This window comes from Dama dama, chromosome X (assembly GCF_033118175.1).
Source record: "Dama dama isolate Ldn47 chromosome X, ASM3311817v1, whole genome shotgun sequence".
Lineage (NCBI taxonomy): Eukaryota > Metazoa > Chordata > Mammalia > Artiodactyla > Cervidae > Dama > Dama dama.
The window spans coordinates 19,301,516-19,320,507 of NC_083714.1; the positions used below are offsets into that span (position 1 = coordinate 19,301,516).

Sequence of the window (18,992 nt, forward strand, 5' to 3'; positions counted from 1 at the left end):
AGTTTATGCATTCATTTATCTTTGGTAAATACCTAGGAGTGGAATGGCTGGGTAATGGTATATGTGCATTTAACTTTTCTAAGCAGCTGCCAAGTTGTTTTCCAAAATGGTTGTACCATTGCACATTGCTACCAGTAGCACATGAAGGTTCCAGTTCATCCACATGCTCACTGACACTTTAATGTGGTTAGTTTAAACATTAAGAATTTTAACAGTGGTAGAGGTGTCTCATTGTGATTTTAGTTTGCATTTCCCTAATGACAAATGATGTTGAACATCTTTTCATGTAGTTATTTGCTGTCTATACATCTTTGTTTAAATACTTTACCTATTTTAATTGCACTGTTTGTTTACTTATCAAGTTTTGAGTGGTTTACATATTTTGGATAAAAGTCCTTGATTGGATATGTGATTTGCAGATACTTAGTCCCAGTGTTTTTCCAAGAACAGACATTGTTTAATTTGGACAAAGCCAGATTTACAAATCATGCTTTTGATGTTGTATCTAAGAAATTTTAGCCTAACACAAGGTCACAAACATTTCTTCTTATGTCTCTTCTTAGAGGTTTTATAGTTGGGGTTTTATATTTAGTTTTATATTTATAGTTTTGGGTTCATACATTTACATGTGTGTGTGTATTGAAGGTTAACTTTTTTTTTAAAATATGATGTGAGGTATGGGCTGAAGTTGTTTTGGGCATATATATATATATTTATTTGATTATTTTTTGTTTCATTATTCTGTATCCTAATTTTTTAAAATTGTTGCTATTTCAGTGTTTCATTCTACTCCAATATTATTAATGCTTTTTGTTTAAGAATGCCAAGATGATTAAAAAAATACGGGATTTAAAAATAAAGACAGTAAATAGCACAAACCAGAAGTATTAAAGTAACAAGTGACAGATTAAAAGAAATAGAATAGGCTCTATGAGATGAACTCACTAGGCTCATGGAGAATCCCCAAGGCTGAATCCCAGTCAATGGCCCATCTGCTGGTGGTTACTGATTGCTCTGCAATGGTAACAGTGAAGGGTAACACAGTAAATACCCATTCTTCTAGAGACCTAGATGATTGAGGCATCTCACTGGAGATGAAAAAAGTAAAGATAGCATCACCCATTAAAGACTGAGTTAAGACTCTCAAATTATAGAATCTGAACTGTGTTGGTTTATAAGTAACATTTCTCACATTTCCTTTATCTCTTATTTCCCCCTTATTATAAAAATCCCTTCTTACCTGAAACTGTTTTCCAGAAGAGCTACATTTACCCTAAGGCATACTGGGGTGGCCATGTCTATAGTAGCTGCCAAGAGAAGTCTGGAGAGGGCAGGTCACTAGAAACGAGTAATCCAAAAGCAATTGTTCCTCCTGCAGCTCCAGGTTTTTGACTTTTATTATGGGGAGGTGGGAATGGTGAGCACTTGGGAAACTGTCTTTAATTTGGTCTGAAATTATCAGATCTATAACTTATAATCCTCACCAAACTGTATGGTAGTCAAGAAATCAGCATGCATCTTTCCAAAAGGAAAGAAGTTGGGGTGGAGGAGAAGACAAAACAAAGAAGTTAGGAGTCCTAGGAATTAGTTGAAAGTAAGTATTTTACACAGAAATAGACAACGTTGCTTCCTGGATGGAAAAGTAAAAACAAAAAATAGTTTGAGAAAGATGATAATTTGAAATATGCAATTTAAACCTCAGAATTATTGGAGCCTGGTATCCTTGATTATTATCTTAAAAAAATTTCTTCATAATTCCTTCATATTTTTCAGCCTTACACCCTCTTTAGGGCTTAAATTTAAAATCTGAACAGGTTTCACTTTTTTCTTAATAAATTTTGGCATGAGAGAAGTGATCTCAGTTGAGTGAAATCTATTCTGTCCTTAGATACATGATCTGTGCCATCTAGGGTATTTTCAAGGTACTGCATATCCAGCACAGCCAACATTTTTTTTTTTTGCATTCAAAATAGTAATATAAGTATCATGTGTTGGCTAAGAGAAAATAGAATTGTATACCCAGCCTATCATTGTAGGGCAAAGTTTCTATATTTTTAGTAATACCTTTGAAAGAAAAATGTCTTCTTATTTTACTTCAACAGGAAACAGATGATTTGAAGAGAGCTGAGAGTATGCTTCAACAAGCAGATAAATTAGGTTGCAGACAGTTTGTTACTCCAGCTGATGTTGTCAGTGGGAACCCTAAACTGAACTTAGCCTTTGTGGCTAACCTGTTTAATAAATACCCAGCACTCACTAAGCCAGAGAACCAAGATATTGATTGGACTCTATTAGAAGGTAACTAAAGGTTTCTTAAATTATGTTTGGGACTACACAGTGGAAATACATAGGCCATGATGATTTCATAATCTTGATTTAATAAGTTTCCTTATCCATTTTCCTTTAGCAACTGTCTACTAGAAGTAGTCCCAAGGGCTGAGTAATAAGTGGCAACTGATAGAAAGGGATGATAACAAGGGAACTTTTATTTTAATTTACTTATTTTTGGCTGCTCTGGGTCTTTGTTGCTGCATGACAGCTTTCGCTAGTTGCTGCACCCAGAGGCTACTCTTTGTTGTGGTGCTCAGCCTTCTCATTGGGGTGGCTTCTCTTGTTGAGGAGTGTAGGTTTAGTAGTTGGGCTTCATTACCCCACGGTATATGGAATCTTCCCAGACCAGGGATCGAACCTGTGTCCCCTGCTTTGGCAGGAGGACTTTTATACACTGTACCACCAAGAAAGTCTGGGAACTTTTAAAGTAAGCTAGCCTAGGATCACTTAGTATAAGGCCACTTAGTAAACCAATGTTTTATTTTAATATTTTATATTTAGGTCACTTATTTTTAAACTTCCCTCCAAAAAAATGCACATGTGCATAAAATTTGACCTATATAAATCTGCATTATTGTTTCATTCTTCCACAGTGAGACTAACTGAAACTGCTCTCAGTTCCTTTCACCTTTAACCTACTCAAAAAATAATAATGCATGTAAATATTCATTTAATTTGGGAAAGGCAGAGTATACCTTTGCCAGATTATATATGCATGAAGTATAGTACTTAAAAATTAACAAATGTAATTAGTAGCTCATTGCATATCCACTAGCATTATTATGAAATCAGATGGTAAAGAATCTGCCTGCAGTGCAGGAGACCTGGGTTCAATCCCTGGGTTGGGAAGATCCCCTAGAGAAGGGAATGGCTACCCACTCCAGTGTTCTTGCCTGAGAAATCCATGGACAGAGGATTCTGGCAGGCTACAGTCCATGGGGTCGCAAAGAGCTGGACACAACTTAGCAACTAATACTTTCAACTCTCAATTAGCAGCTTATTGCATATATACTAGGATTACTATAAAATCTTTAAATTTTATGCTTTTGAAGTTTCAAATAATTTGTTGCTCTAATATAGGCATGTAAAAAAAGTTCATATATGTAACTTAGTATCAATATTTTTAAATGGGTAGAGAGAAGATGTAAATTAATGTGAGTATAGAGGTTTGTGTGACCATGGCAAATGTTTCTAATAAAAACTAAACCGATAATATCAGTTACTTTAGAAGTATGGGGATTTGGGGAGATACTGGAGAAGGATGAGATGGAGAAGAGATTATAAAAAGTTCCTATACCTCTTAGCTGGTTATAATAAGGTTATATTTTTACTTTTAAAATAAAGTCATCCAATTTAGAAAACAAGAGAGAATGTATTCAGAGAGACTGCTTGATGATTCATATTGGAGAAAACCTCTAGATCTGAAAAAAAATAAAATAATCTAATTGTGGGTTGATGTTATATGTACATATGCAAGGTGTTTAATGATTATATAAATACTGTGAATATTTTTAATAGGAGAAACTCGTGAAGAAAGAACCTTCCGTAACTGGATGAACTCTCTTGGTGTTAATCCCCATGTAAACCATCTCTATGCGTAAGCCTTCCAATGCTATTATAAAGTTTTGAACATCATGAATGGATGCTGCATAAATAATTATAGCTCTAAACCTTTTCTAAATGTTAGTTTGTAGCCATTACTTTATTGGAAAATGTGGTGACTTCCATTATCATTTCCCAAATACACAAAAGCCCAGACGTTACATGGTCATTAAGTGAAAGAATGTGTAAATATCTTTCTAACACCCTAGGGAACAGAGACTTTATATTTTGAAATGGAGACCAGAGAGTACATTAAGTAGACCATCCATGGTGCCTTGAGCTCTTTGTGCTCACTGTTCTCTCAGCCTGGAATGTTCTTTTCCACATCAAATGCCTTATTCCCTTGCTATATTCAAGCCACTGATTCAGATCCTAACCACCACCTATCACTCCCTAACTCCTAACCTCGTTCTTTTTGTTTTTCATAGCAATTAAATACATTCCCCTAACCCATTTATCCATATACTTGTTTATTCTCTTTCTTTCTCCGACTCTAAAGGCCTGGGATTTTTCTCCTGTGAGCCCAGCTCCTAGAACAGTTCTTTGTAAACAATAAGCTCTCAATAACTACTTTTAAGTGAATTGGATGGTGTTAGCTCTATTTTTAGCACAGATTAATAAAATGCATGAGTCTTTTGACAGTGTAGTGTCCTTGTTTTTAAGGAAACAGGCTCTGCTCTCTGAAAACACTGATCAAACTCTTTTTAAATCATCAGTGACCTGCAAGATGCCCTGGTAATCTTACAGCTATATGAACGAATTAAAGTTCCTGTTGACTGGAGTAAGGTGAATAAACCTCCATACCCGAAACTTGGAGCCAACATGAAAAAGGTAGTTAATTAAGTTGCTGCACATATTTGTTACAGACTGTTTTTATTCTCAATTTGTTTCTTTTGTTTGGGAAACTCTTTGACTCTGAGCTTCTTGAGGACAGAAACTGTGTCTTACTTTGTGCACACGTGCATATACAGATTAAACAAGTGAAAATCTTTAAACATTTGCTTTTGTTTGTTTGCAGCTAGAAAATTGCAACTATGCTGTTGAATTAGGGAAGCATCCTGCCAAATTCTCCCTGGTTGGCATTGGAGGGCAAGACCTGAATGATGGAAATCAAACCCTGACTTTAGCTTTGGTCTGGCAGCTGATGAGAAGGTATGGTACACAATTTTAACTGCTTAAGCTTCACTATCATACAGGTCTGTGATCTAGTCTTCACTACTTCTAAGAAAACGTATCAATGACTACACCTTTGAAATTTTTGTGTTTAGACTCTGAAGTGAGCTTAAGTAATGAATATATGTTAGATGGTCAATGGGAAATGCCTTCTTGAAAGTGAGGCAGCAGAACTGTGAATATTTCCCTTTTTTCATAATATGCCTGACACAGACCTGAGCCTCATTTTGTGTTGGTGAATAAAAACAGCAAAAATTATGAACATGTATACATTTGAGAAAGAAGATCTCTTAACTGTAATGCTAAAAAGCAATTCATTATAACTGGGTACCAGCCAAAGCACAGCTTACTTTAAGTCGTTACCATGGGTTGGCCTAGTACAAAGTGAGCCTGCAGTAGACTGGTGAACTTTTACTCTTCCTGCCACCAGTGCAAAAAGCAGCTCAATGGCAAGTCACTACTACTTGAAATTCTTTTTTTTTTTTTCATATAGTGTGAATGTCTTCTTGTGAAATCTTTTCTTTAATCTCTCAAACCTAAGGAAAATAAATGAAAGATAAAGCATCTTTCTAATATTTGTATTTTTTCTAATAAACTAGAACGGAACGTGTTCTGCTGTTTTTTTTTAAAATTAATTTTTATTGGTGTTTAGTTGCTTTACAATGTTGTGTTAGTTTCTGCCATACAGCAAAGTGAATCAGCTATGTGTTTAAATATATCTCGTCTTTTTCAGATTTCCTTCTGATTTAGATCACCACAGAGCATTGAGTAGAGTTCCCTATGCTATACAGTAGCTTCTCATTAGTTACCTGTTTCTTCTGCTGCTTCATTTAGATATACCCTCAATGTCCTGGAAGATCTTGGTGATGGTCAGAAAGCTAATGATGACATCATTGTAAGCTGGGTGAACAGAACATTGAATGAAGCAGGGAAATCAACCTCCATTCAGAGTTTTAAGGTAAGAATTCCATGTCTGACTATTAAACGTTATGTTTGCTATAGAAAGTTTAGAAGGCTAGCCTTTGGTTTCTTTGTGAGTGAGATCGTTGTGGGGCTAACAACATGATTCTTTTTTAATTCACTAGACTTTGTTTTTGACAGCTTTATATAAGTGATTGTGCATTAATTTGTACACATGGAAATTCTCAAATGTATTTACTCTAGGATAAGACGATCAGCTCCAGTTTGGCAGTTGTGGATTTGATTGATGCCATCCAGCCAGGCTGCATAAACTACGACCTTGTTAAGAGTGGCACTCTGACAGAAGATGACAAGCACAATAATGCCAAGTAAGGGATGCTGCCAAATATCCTGATAAGGGCATAGGCATTGTAGGCAGGCAGATCTGCATTATCATTCAGGTTCTGCCACTTAAGAATGGTGTCAGCTGGGGGAAATGTCTTCTAGCCTCAGATTCCTCATCCATAAAATGGGAGCAATAATACTTACCTTGGAGATTTTGAAATGAGTAAACTACATAAGAGCCTAGCATTGTTGCACCTGACCTAGTAGGTAGGTGCTCAGTCAGCCACTGGTTTGTAGGTTATAGAAATAATGTATGTGTTAAAGCAACTTAGCTGCAAATTTAAAACAAGGGGAAAATGGGCAAAGGATAAGCATGCCTTTGATAGGGTTTTCTTTTGTTGCACTCTTCAAACGTTTTAAAAACTTACTGTGCATAGCCCACCTTACTACGTACATTGAGTTTATTATCTTCGTCCCTTAATTGGGCAGGATGCTAAACCCTCAGCTGAAACCGTGCCTTGAAAGTTTCCTGCATTTTGACAATATTGAGAAGGTCTTTTCCACCTGCCTCTTCCCTTCTTCTCCAGAGACCTGGACTGTGATCTGCTTTCATGGGCAACCCGTGAAAGCTTTCCTAGTATACACTGAAAATCAGCTCCCAACAGGACTTCACAAGATAGCTAAGAAGCATTACTGCAAAACTTCATTTTGGCATCACATACTGTGTCAAATCATTTCTTCCCTCCTTGAAAAAAAAAATTTTGCAGCATAATATGATAAAGATTCATAGAGAGCTCTTCAAACTTCTTTTTCCAGAAACTTGATCATATTTAAAGATTCATGTTACAAAACACCTAGAAACGCCTTGTGTATTAATTGAGGGGTGCTCCTGCAAATTTCCTCAGCTGGACTTGTCAGTTCTTAACTCCTTTCCCTTCTCTATCCTTTTCATTCCTTGCTTCAGCCACTCTGACATGTACCATATAGACTCTGTCTCTTCCCTTGAATATTTGGAAGTATTCACTGCATCTATGAAATTGTATTTTGCATCTGGCACAGTTTTCCACTGTGTCTCTAAGATCTCATTATAGCCACTGTTATCTTATTTCATGCTCAATGAGAATATCAACATCTGAGTATATATACATATTTTCAACATCTGGGTGTGTATACACACACACACACACACACACACATATTCTGGAAAAATGTTTTTTCATATCAGTGCTCCTAAATTGCTCTCATTTTACATTGTAGAAAAGGAGTGAATAAATATTGTCAGCCCCAAATAGTAGAGCTAAAAAACTCTGATATCACTTATGAGTAACCTCACAAAATAAAAGAGAAAACAATGAAAAATGAAGTCATTCTGATTTGAACTCTTGCTGTAGAAGTTTTGTATCCCAGACAATTGAGTATATGAGAGGAAATAGTTGCCTCATGTTGTGCCCTTGACTAACCAGAAATGAACCTCAATTTTTGTTTGCTCCAAAAAATAGGTATGCAGTGTCAATGGCTAGAAGAATTGGAGCCAGGGTGTATGCTCTCCCAGAAGACCTTGTGGAAGTAAAGCCCAAGATGGTCATGACTGTGTTTGCATGCTTGATGGGCAGGGGTATGAAGAGAGTGTAAAATAACCAATTTGAATAAAAAACAACCTTGCTCCCAGGTGCATGATTAGCAGTACAGCAATTTCTGGCTGAAGTGCTCATGGCTTAAGAAACTATTGGTTATTGAAAGGACTTTTTAGTTTTAACAAGACTAAGCTCATCATGGGAGCCCTCAGGTGAAAGAGTTTTAGTAACAACATCTCCTCTTTCCCATAGTCAAGGTGGATTTGTCAGGCCCACCTGAAATGTGCCCATAGTCAAATCATTTACTCACTCCTAGATTGCTGCCCTTGACATTTCCCATTGCTGTACGTATTTCTATGTATCTGTTTTCCTCTTAGAATGTCCGCCTCCTGGGACTTGCTTAGATGATTGAATATGAATATTATTGGTATTATACAATAATTTGCTTTCCATTCAGTATGCTAGTTCTTATTCAAGAACTGTGGTCAGAGGGTATTTGTATATGAGTATCCTTTGCTTATCTTTCTAGTACTGAAAATTGACAGAAGTAACTGGCTGTGCAGAATGTAATAGAAGCTTTTCATATTCTTTTATTCTTAAAATCAGTATCTTTTTACAGTATTCTTTCTACATGATCCTTTTTTGTACATTTAAGAATATTTTGATTACATTAAATAAGACTGCTGATTTTGCTACTTTTTTTTAAGGGGTCTTCAAGTAAGTAAAAAACATACATTATAGGTAGAGGGAAATGTACCTTGAATTTCCATCTTCCCTCTCACACTAAAGCTGTAAACACTTGACATATTTTGTCCTGAAACACTTGGTTCAATATATGCTTATTTGTTTTAAAACATGTACCATCAAACTCTCTCTTTAGATTTAAAATACTGTTGAATATGACACTTTTGAAGAGAGAGTGGGCTCAGAATTTAGGAAGGATATGGTAGGCCAAGTATGCTAAGTGTATATTAAATTTTCTAATTTTACACCTAAGGTAAGGAGATGTGGTCACTAAAAAATAGACATATATGTAGGACTTAATGTATTCTAATGTACTCTTGCTTTGTCAAGCTGTTTGCTATAGTTTTTAAGATCATAATGTTACTCTAACTCTGAAAAGTATTGTAATCTGGTAGCAATGTATTAGTTCAAATAAAGGCATTTACATAATTAGTCTCTTCACGCCTCTGTCCCTTCGTAGTATGCCTATAATGTTTGCCAGATTTTTTTCTCCAATATTCTAACTCATTTTCTGGTATACTTTATAAAATGATGTTTGTGAAATTTATGTTTTTGGAGCTGAATTACATGGATGGACAGATTAAGGTTATAATCATCAATGAGGTCAGATGGTTTTCTCCAACTTACCAAAATTTCCTTATCCAGTTTCTCCCTTTTTCTTTCTTTTCCATGTCACTCAATCTTTTCAGTGTTCAGTAATGACATATGTGTTTGCCTGCGTGCTCAGTCACTTCAGTCTTGTCCGACTCTTTGCAATCCTACGGACTGTAGCCCGCCAGGCTCCTCTGTCCAGGGGATTCTCCAAGCAAGAATACTGGAGTGGGTTGTCATTCCCTTCTCCAGGGGATCTTTCCGACACAGGGATAGAACCTGCAACTCCTGCATTGCAGGCGATTCTTTACTGCTGAGCCACCAAGGAAGCCTGTTCTATGATATACAGAAGGTCAAAACAATGGGGATCTGAACAACCAGGAAGGAGAAGTGGTTTATGACAGGTTTTCTTAGCCTCATCACTATTGACATTTTGGGTTGGATAATTCTTTGTTGGAGGTGGGAGGGAGCTGTCCTGTGCATTATTGCAGGGCATTTAGCTGTGTTCCTGGCCTCTATCCACTAGATGTCAGTAGCATACCCCCAGTGTGTAGACCAAATATGTCTCCAGAACTAGCTAAATGTTCCAAGGTGGGGGCAAAATCATCTCTAGTTGACGAACTGTTGTTTATTTTAACGTTTTGTGTGAATGAGTAATATGAAATGCAGTCCTTTAAGGAACTACATGGTGATAACTATAAAATATTTTTTACTTATAGCCTAAGAATAAGAAAGACCTCTCTTAATAGGATATAAACCCCAGAGACATAAAAGAAAGATAGACGTGACAATTCTGCTTTTGCAATAAATGAGTAAGCAAAGTCAGAATACAGATGACTAAGAAAAAAAGTTTGGTCCCATTGTCTTAGTCCATTCAGGCTGCTGTAACATGGTATCATAGACTGGGTGATTTATAAATACCAAATTTATTTCTCACAGTTAGGCAGTCTGGAAGTCCAAGATCAAGGTACTGGCAGGTTTGCTGTGTGGTGAGAGCACACTTCCTAGTTCATAGATGGCTATCTTTTAGCTGTAACCTCACATTGTGATAGGGACAAGGACGCTGTGGCATCTCTTTAATAAGGGCACTAACCCCACTCATGACTTCACCTTTATAACTTAATGTCCCACCTCCTAATACCATCACACTGGGAGATTATGTTTCAACATACGAATTTTGGAGGCGCCTGAAACATTTAGTCTATAGTACCCATATGATGGATTTTCTTAACATAAGGCTAAAAGACCAGTCTCTGCAAATATTTACCAGGGTAACTGATAAGACAGGACAGTTGTATCTTATGACCTGTCTTTTACTTTGTATTTCCTATGCTTATCCACATTTGTTTCCTTCCAGGTACAAAGGTTCTCTGCAAGTAATGCCTTGAAGTGGCTTTGAAGCAAGATATTAATAAAAAGACTTATTCCATCTTGCCCCTTATTCAAAACAGGAGCTAGTTTCTTGGGTGGTTCACTGTACAGAGCCCACCATCTGTAGGAATGCACCTTTGGTTACTTAAGTGTTCACATGAAACAGTTGGCCTGAACACACCATTTCTTCTTTCCTCCAAATAAAGGGCTAAAAGCACTAATATATTAAGAAATCTAACAAATCTATGAAAGAGAAAGTTCCATTAGAAAAATGGGCAAAGGAGATCAATATCCAATTCAAAGCCTATAATTAAACAAAGAACATTAAAAGGGAATGCTGATTCTCAAAAAGTAACGAGGGTTATGTAGTTTCAACTAACCAAGAGCTGCCTTTTTTAGTAGACTTTATTTTTAGAGCAATTTTAGGTTCACAGTGAAATTGAGTAAAGTGTACAAAGATTTTCCATATACTTCCAGCCCACACACATGCATGAGCCTCCCTCACTAACAACATCCCCCACCAGAGTGGTGCATTTGTTATAGTTGATGAACCTACATGGACACATCCATAATCACCTAAACTCCATAGCTTACCTTGGATATTCAGTGGATTTTGACAAATGTGTAATGATATGAATCTACCTTTATAGTATAATATATAGGATTTTCACTGCTCTAGAATCTTCTGTTCTCTGCCTTGCCATCCCTCCCTATTCCCTAACCCCTGGAAACCACTGATCTTTTTACAGTCTTCTTAGTTTTGCCTTTTCCAGAATGTCAGAATCATATAGTATAGCCTTTTCAGATTGTTTTCTTTCACTGAGTAATAGGCATTTAATAGAACTGTCTTTTTTTATGAACTGCCTGCCATTGATTTTTTTAAAAAAGTAATTGATAAATTATTTGATGCTGATGAAGGTATGAGCATACAGGCATTCTCTGACACCACAGATGGAAGAGTGATCAGTTTATAGATTGTTGAAGGCAACTTGGTAATTACAGAGAAACCAAAAACTAGCATATCCTTCAATTCTGCAGCCAGCAAGTACAGCAGTGTGCCATGATACATCTTGTAATACAATAAAGGGTTGGTGAGGTAAATGTGGTTCATCTACACAATGCAATATTTATGTAATTGTTAAAACGATGGCTGTGGCTCAGAGCACCGGCTTTGAGTGCCCTGCTTCAATGCATAGAACTTCCACTGGTCATCTATTTTACATATGGTAATATACATGTTTCAATGCTATTCTCTCAAATCATCCCACGCTTGCTTTCTCCCACTTAGTCCAAAAGTCTGTTCTTTATGTAGAATCTGAAAAAAAAGGTGGGGTACAAATATTTACAAACCAGAAGTAGAGTCACAAATGTAGAAAACAAAATTTTTGGTTACTTCAAGGAAAGGAGGGGATAAATTGGGAGATTGGGATTGACATGTAACACTACTATATATAAAATTGACATTTACACACTGCTATATATATATATATAAAATAGATAACTAATGACAACCAACTGTATAGCACAGAGAGCTTTACTCAATACTCTGCACTAACTTGCATGGAATCTAAAGAAGAATCTAAAATCTAAGAATCTAAAAAAGAGTGGATAAATATGTATGACTGATACACTTTGCTGTACAGCAGAAACTAACACAATATTGTAAGTCAACTATTCTCCAATAAAAAGTTTAAAAAATAAAAAAAAAAGATGGCTGTGGCTCTATAATGACAAGGAAAGATGCCCTGTGTTAATCCCATTTTAGAAAAATAAATGATAGTATATATATGTATAAATAGATAAAAGTGTTATAAATTCCCATAAATATATTTGTGTAGTTATACTTGGAGGGATGGAGTGTGATAACAAGGGGTTTTTACTTTTTATATTACATATTTCTATAATATCAGAAGGTTAAGATTAAAATACACTATTACCATAATCAGGCAAATAACAGAATTTTTTTTAACCTACAATGAAGTTAAGAGTGTTACAGTGAATATGTATATATTGTTTACCTAAATTCCTCAGTTGTTAACATTTTGACATAGTTGTTTTGTATCTGTGTGGTTTTTTGCTGAACCATTGGAAAGTAAGTTGTAGATATTGTGACATTTTACTCTTAAATATTTCATCATAAATCTGAAAATAAGGACATTTTCCCACATGCTACAACAACATTGTCATGATGTCTCCAAAATATAACATAGATATGTCTAATATGAAGTCCAAATTCAAAATTTCCAGATGATTCCAAAAATATATTTTTAAAAAAATTTTCTTGGCAGATAGTTAATTTTCAAAGTTGTATTAGTTTCAGGTGTACAGCAAAGTGATTCAGTTATACATATATTCATTCTTTTTATATTCTTTGCTCATATAGTTTATCACAGGATATTGAAGAATAGAGTTCCCTGTGCTATCAAGTATGTCCTTCTTGATTATCTATCTTATATATAGTAGTGTGTATGTGTTCATCCCAAGCCTCTGATTTATCCCTCCCTGCCACGATTCTGTTTTGATAACCATAAGTTTGTTTTCAATACTTTCAGGGATCATTTCTATAGTTTGTAAGTCTCTTTCAATTTTGTAAACAAGTTCATTTGTATCTCTTTTTAAATTAGATTCCACATATGAGTGATATCATATGATATTTGTTTTTCTCTGTCTGGCTTGTATGATAATGTCTAGGTTCATCCATGTTGCTGCAAATGGCATTAATTCATTGTTTTTTAAGGCTGAGTAGTATTCCATTGTATATGTATACCACATCTTCTTTATCCATTCCTCTGTCAATGGACATTTAGTATAGCTTATCTCTTCATTTAGTTAGGTCTTCTTTGTTTATTTAATCAGCATTTAAAATATTTTAGTCTACAGATTCTGTACATTTTTTTAAAGTTTATACTTAAGTATTTCATTTTATTTGGAGTTTTTGGGTAAGTTCTTTGGGATTTTCTACATAGACAATCATGTCATCAGCAAAAATTTGTTAAGACGGTGGATCTCATGTTAAGTGTTCCTAAAGATAAAAACAAATCATTGCTAAATTAATGGAAAGTGGTCCTCTGTCCTTCATATACTTTCCCAGAAACACTGCATGGAAAGGTTTATTTCAAGGATCAGCAAGATGGAGATGACAACCATTTACTGGAAAGCAAATAATATTGGCAAAAGGTTTTTAAGTAAAACCATTAAACACCAGGTAAAGGAACTTGCAGCAATTCATGAGGAATTTATCAGGTTTTGTCCACTTTGTGAAATGTCCCTCAGGGAAGAATTTAGGACTTTAGTCTTCCTCTTCTGTCACCTTTTATTCAACAAACTTCCTGTGCCTAGAGAAGTTCTCCAAGTTACATTTTACTTTTAGTCTTTTGTTAAAATATTTCTCATAAACGGTCAGTTAAACAATATTAAGCAACTGCTTAATTTCAGGCTTTTGTCTAAGGCCTGAATAAGACGAATGAGACCCATTCTTTTCCTTGAGCTCAACAGTTGCAGATCTGGGATACGAAAACTTACCACTAATTTGAAGTGTGACTGGAAGTTTGTATCCAGAGCCCAAAGTCAAAAAGGGTAAGTTTGGACAGGGGTAAACAATGTGAAGAAAGCTGAGCACCGAAACATTGATGCTTTTGAACTTTGGTGTTGGAGAAGACTCTTGAGAGTCCCTTGGACTGCAAGGTGATCCAACCAGTCCATCCTGAAGGAGATAAGTCCTGGGTGTTCATTGGAAGGACTGATGCTGAAGCTGAAACTCCAATACTTTGGCCACCTGATGCGAAGAGTTGACTCATTGGAAAAGACCCTGATGCTTGGAGGGATTGGGGGCAGGAGGAGAAGGGGACGATAGAGGATGAGATGGCTGGATGGCATCACCAACTCAATGGGCATGAGTTTGAGTAAACTCCGGGAGTTTGTGATGGACAGGGAGGCCTGGCGTACTGCTATTCATGGGGTTGCAGAGTCGGACACGACTGAGCATCTGAACTGAACTGAACTGAACTGAAACAATGTGTGTGGTTCAGGGTCATGGTACTTGACAAAATCCCCAATGCAAAGTGATGTTTAGCTGCTGGTTTATTTCTTGCAAATTTGATTGGAGATAAAGGGTCCCAGATAGGGTTTTTGAAATCCTGCAGGCTTCTTGAGGTTCAGATTTGACCTATATTTACTCCCTGGTTTCAAAATCTTAATTTCAAAACTGCTACAACTCACTAGATTTCATGGAAGGGGCTCCTTGTAAGGCTTGACTGCCGAGACTTAAAATATAGATAAGACAGTCCTCTCAGAGTCTATGTCATTGATAAGAAAGTGGAAAATAGCTCCTGGCCTATGGGAGCTGGCCTGGCATTCACGGCTCAGTCTGTTCTCTCGTGAGCATGGAGAAATTCACATGCCAACATCCGACAAGGCCCCTCTGAGGTGGTGACAAAGTGAGACCAAAACAAGACCACTGTGTAATCTTGTCTGAACACAGACAAAACATGAATGTCCTCTAAGTCTCAGAAATGAACAAACATCCTCTCCTCCCTGATAGAATGTACTGCTGCTATCTTTTCTCTAATACAGCTTTAGCCTTGGTAAAATCTAGTGTGGTTTTATGGTGTTGATTATAAATATTTCTTGTCTTTAGATACTTAGGACTTACACCTTGTCTTCTCTGACAACTAGCCTTGATTTTGCCTTTCCCAAATCCAGGCTCCAAATTCAGAATCATAAAATTACTAAGACATCTTTTATGCCTCAACTGTGTTTGGGTGTCCTGAAGTGGCCACTAGAGACTATGAAGATTTCAGTCTCAATTCTATATAAGAATAAATTTTTATACTATTTAATCAAGTCCAAACTGTAAAAATAATGGTGATGATAAACTTGACAAATTAAGGGTTTATATTCCTATGTTAATTTTGCATAAATAAAGTATGGTACTTATGTCTTTCAGTGATTGAATACATTTCAAGTTAAAAGAAACATACATTTAAGCACAAAGACAGATGCACTGACTCTGCCAAGCATTTTTATAGGATTCTGGATTCAGTGATTATTTTCCTTTTTTGTTCAAAATATTTGTGGGTAGGCACTGGGGGTACTGACTCAGTTACATAGGATTTGTGAAAAGTCTATTTTTTAGATTCAATAACCAAGACATACCCTCTTTGCAAGCTGTAACAGCAACAACAAAATATGTGAAAACTTCAATAACTTAAAGTCTTCACTAAATGTAATGGCTCTAGTGCTATATACACTCTTCCATGAAAGAAAACCGTTCACCACCTTTCAGCTAGTCACCTAAGAAATATTGCAATATTTCAGGGCTAGTCACACGCCTTCCTTCACCTGAACTGGAAAACCCCTATGGTTGCTTATAGCTTTTAGGAGATTGTCTATGTGCCCTGGACAGACCTCCTAGAGACTCTAAGAACTGTGATGCAGTTGTATTTGTTAATGGTTCAAACAGAAAAAGTAAAACCAAACAATTGCTACATAAGATACGCTATTCAGTTCAGTTCAGTCGCTCAGTCGTGTCCAACTCTTTGCGACCCCATGAACCACAGCACGCCAGGCCTCCCTGTCCATCACCCAATCCCAGAGTCCACCCAAACCCATCTCCATTGAGTCTGTGATGCCATCCAACCATCTCATTCTCTGTTGTCCCCTTCTCCACCTGCCCTCGATCTTTCCCAGCATCAGGGTCTTTTTCAATGAGTCAGCTCTTCGCATCAGGTGGCCAAAGTATTGGAGTTTCAGCTTCAACATCAGTCTTTCCAATGAACACCCAGGACTGATCTCCTTTAGGATGGACTGGTTGGATCTCCTTGCAGTCCAAGGGACTCTCAAGAGTCTTCTCCAACACCAAAGTTCAAAAGCATCAATTCTTCAGCACTCAGCTTTCTTTATAGTCCAACTCTCACATCCATACATGACCACTGGAAAAACCATAGCCTTGACTAGACGGACCTTTGTTGGCAAAGTAACGTCTCTGCTTTTAATATGCTGTCTAGGTTGGTCATAACTTTCCTTCCAAGGGGTAAGCATCTATTAATTTCATGGCTGCAATCACCATATGCAGTGATTTTGGAGCCCAAAAAATAAATCAGCCACTGTTTCCACTGTTTCCCCATCTATTTGCCATGAAGTGATGGGACCGGAGGCCACGATCTTAGTTTTCTGAATGTTGAGCTTTAAGCCAACTTTTTCACTCTCCTCTTTCACTTTCATCAAGAGGCTTTTTAGTTTTTCTTCACTTTCTGCCATAAAGGTGGTGTCATCTGCATATCTGAGGTTATTGATATTTCTCCCAGCAATCTTGATTCCAGCTTGGGCTTCCTCCAACCCAGCATTTCTCATGATGTACTCTGCATACAAGGTAAATAAGCAGGGTGACAATATACAGCCTTGACGTACTCCTTTTCCTATTTGCTATTACAGATTTAAATATCTTCTTGAAATGTTGAAAGCTTCTCATAGAAATTAAATCAGTTCTTATGGCTCAATTAATTGTCTGTGCTCAGACTAACCAACAAAATATTTAAGAGGATATTTTATATTGATAGTAAACAGGTGATTTTAGGTTAATTACATGATGTCTACATGGTGTACAAACAAAGATTTCCTGACCTCTCCAGGAACCCCTATAAAATAAACAATGCCTTAACAGACCTTGAGATGTTTGACCATTATCTAAGAAGATAACCTTGATAAAAACAGATTTTAGCAAAAATGCTTCATGGTATCACACTCAATAGCAGAGCTAGTTTGACCACAACGTTGAACTAACAGTCGGGGAAATGGTAAGTATTACTGAGGGTGCTTTCAGGGCATGTCCTACCTGCAAGCTCACAAATCCTGAAAGTCTGTAAATATAGGAAATAGGAACCAAAGATTCAAGGTCCCCTTAAACATCTCCAAGTGGGCAATGACTGGGTTCTGGTTACTGTATCTTCTTGGGGTGGGTTGAGGCCTCTCTGCTGGAGAGCCAAGTGAAGTTATTTCCCAGTCCTGATGTCAGAAGTCCCAAGGTACCTCTCTAGTAACAGGGACCACATTTTGCTAATATTGTTACTTTTAAATCCTTTAAAGTATTAACACTTTACTCAGAAATTCCTCTGTATATGCCATATTCAATCTCAAAAAATAAAGTTAAGACAATTCTATCCTTTGATCATTATGTAGTGTCCTTCTTTGTCTCTTTTCACAGCCTTTATTTTAAAGTATATTTTATCTGATATGAGTATGGCGACTCCTGCTTTCTTTTGGTCTCTGTTTGCGTGAAATATTTTTTTCCAGCCCTTCACTTTCAGTCTGTATGTGTCCCTTGTTTTGAGGTGGGTCTCTTGTAGACAGCATATATAGGGTTCTAATTTTTGTATCCATTCAGCCAGTCTTTGTCTTTTGGTTGGGGTATTCAACCGATTTACATTTGAAGTAATTATTGATAGGTATGGTCCCGTTGCCATTTGCTTTGTTGTTTTGGGTTCACGTTTATACAACCTTTCTGTGTTTCCTGTCTAGAGAAGATCCTTTAGCATTTGTTGAAGAGTTGGTTTGGTGGTGCTGAATTCTCTCAACTTTTGCTTGTCTGTAAAGCTTTTGAATTCTCCTTCATATCTGAAAGAAATCCTTGCTGGGCACAGTAATCTGGGTTGGAGATTACTCTCTTTCATTACTTTAAGTATGTCCTGCCATTCCCTTCTGGCCTGAAGAGTTTCTATTGATAGATCAGCTGTTATCCTTATGGGAATCCCTTTGTGTGTTATTTGTTGTTTCTCCCTTGCTGCTTTTAATATTTGTTCTTTGTGTTTGATCTTTGCTAATTTGATTAATATGTGTCTAGGGGTGTTTTGCCTTGGGTTTATCCTGTTTGGGACTCTCTGGGTTTCTTGGACCTGTGTAACTATTTCCTTCCCCATTTTAGGGAAGTTTTCAGCTATTATCTCCTCGAGTATTTTCTCATGGCCTTTCTTTTTGTCTTCTTCTTCTGGGACTCCTATGATTCGAATGTTGGGGCATTTCACATTGTCCCAGAGGTCCCTAAGGTTGTCCTCATTTCTTTTCATTCTTTTTTCTTTTCTCCTCTCTGCTTCATTAATTTCCACCATTTTAACTTCTACCTCACTTATCCTATCTTCTGCCTCCGTTATTCTACTGTCGGTTCCCTCCAGAGTGTTTTTGATCTCATTTATTGCGTTATTCATTTTTAATTGACTCTTTTTTTTAATTTCTTCTAGGTCCTTGTTAAACATTTCTTGCATTTTCTCAATCCTTGTCTCTGGGCTATTTTTCAGTAACTCTATTTTGTTTTCAAGATTTTGGATCATTTTTATTATCATTATTCTAAATTCTTTCTCAGGTAGATTC

At 36.6% G+C, this 18,992-nt stretch overlaps 1 protein-coding gene across 2 annotated transcripts in view; it reads left to right on the top strand.

The window, feature by feature from the left end:
• The window catches only part of PLS3 (plastin 3), a 90,209-nt gene extending 81,108 nt beyond the window's left edge, over positions 1 to 9,101 (top strand). For both annotated transcript variants that reach the window (XM_061137781.1, XM_061137782.1), the window contains 7 exons: positions 2,103 to 2,298; positions 3,850 to 3,928; positions 4,650 to 4,764; positions 4,952 to 5,085; positions 5,941 to 6,064; positions 6,271 to 6,395; positions 7,851 to 9,101. In XM_061137781.1, coding sequence (XP_060993764.1) covers positions 2,103 to 2,298; positions 3,850 to 3,928; positions 4,650 to 4,764; positions 4,952 to 5,085; positions 5,941 to 6,064; positions 6,271 to 6,395; positions 7,851 to 7,983 — 906 coding nt within the window. In that variant the 3' untranslated portion in view covers positions 7,984 to 9,101. The remainder of the gene's footprint in view (positions 1 to 2,102; positions 2,299 to 3,849; positions 3,929 to 4,649; positions 4,765 to 4,951; positions 5,086 to 5,940; positions 6,065 to 6,270; positions 6,396 to 7,850) is intronic.
• The last annotated feature ends 9,891 nt before the right edge of the window (positions 9,102 to 18,992 follow it).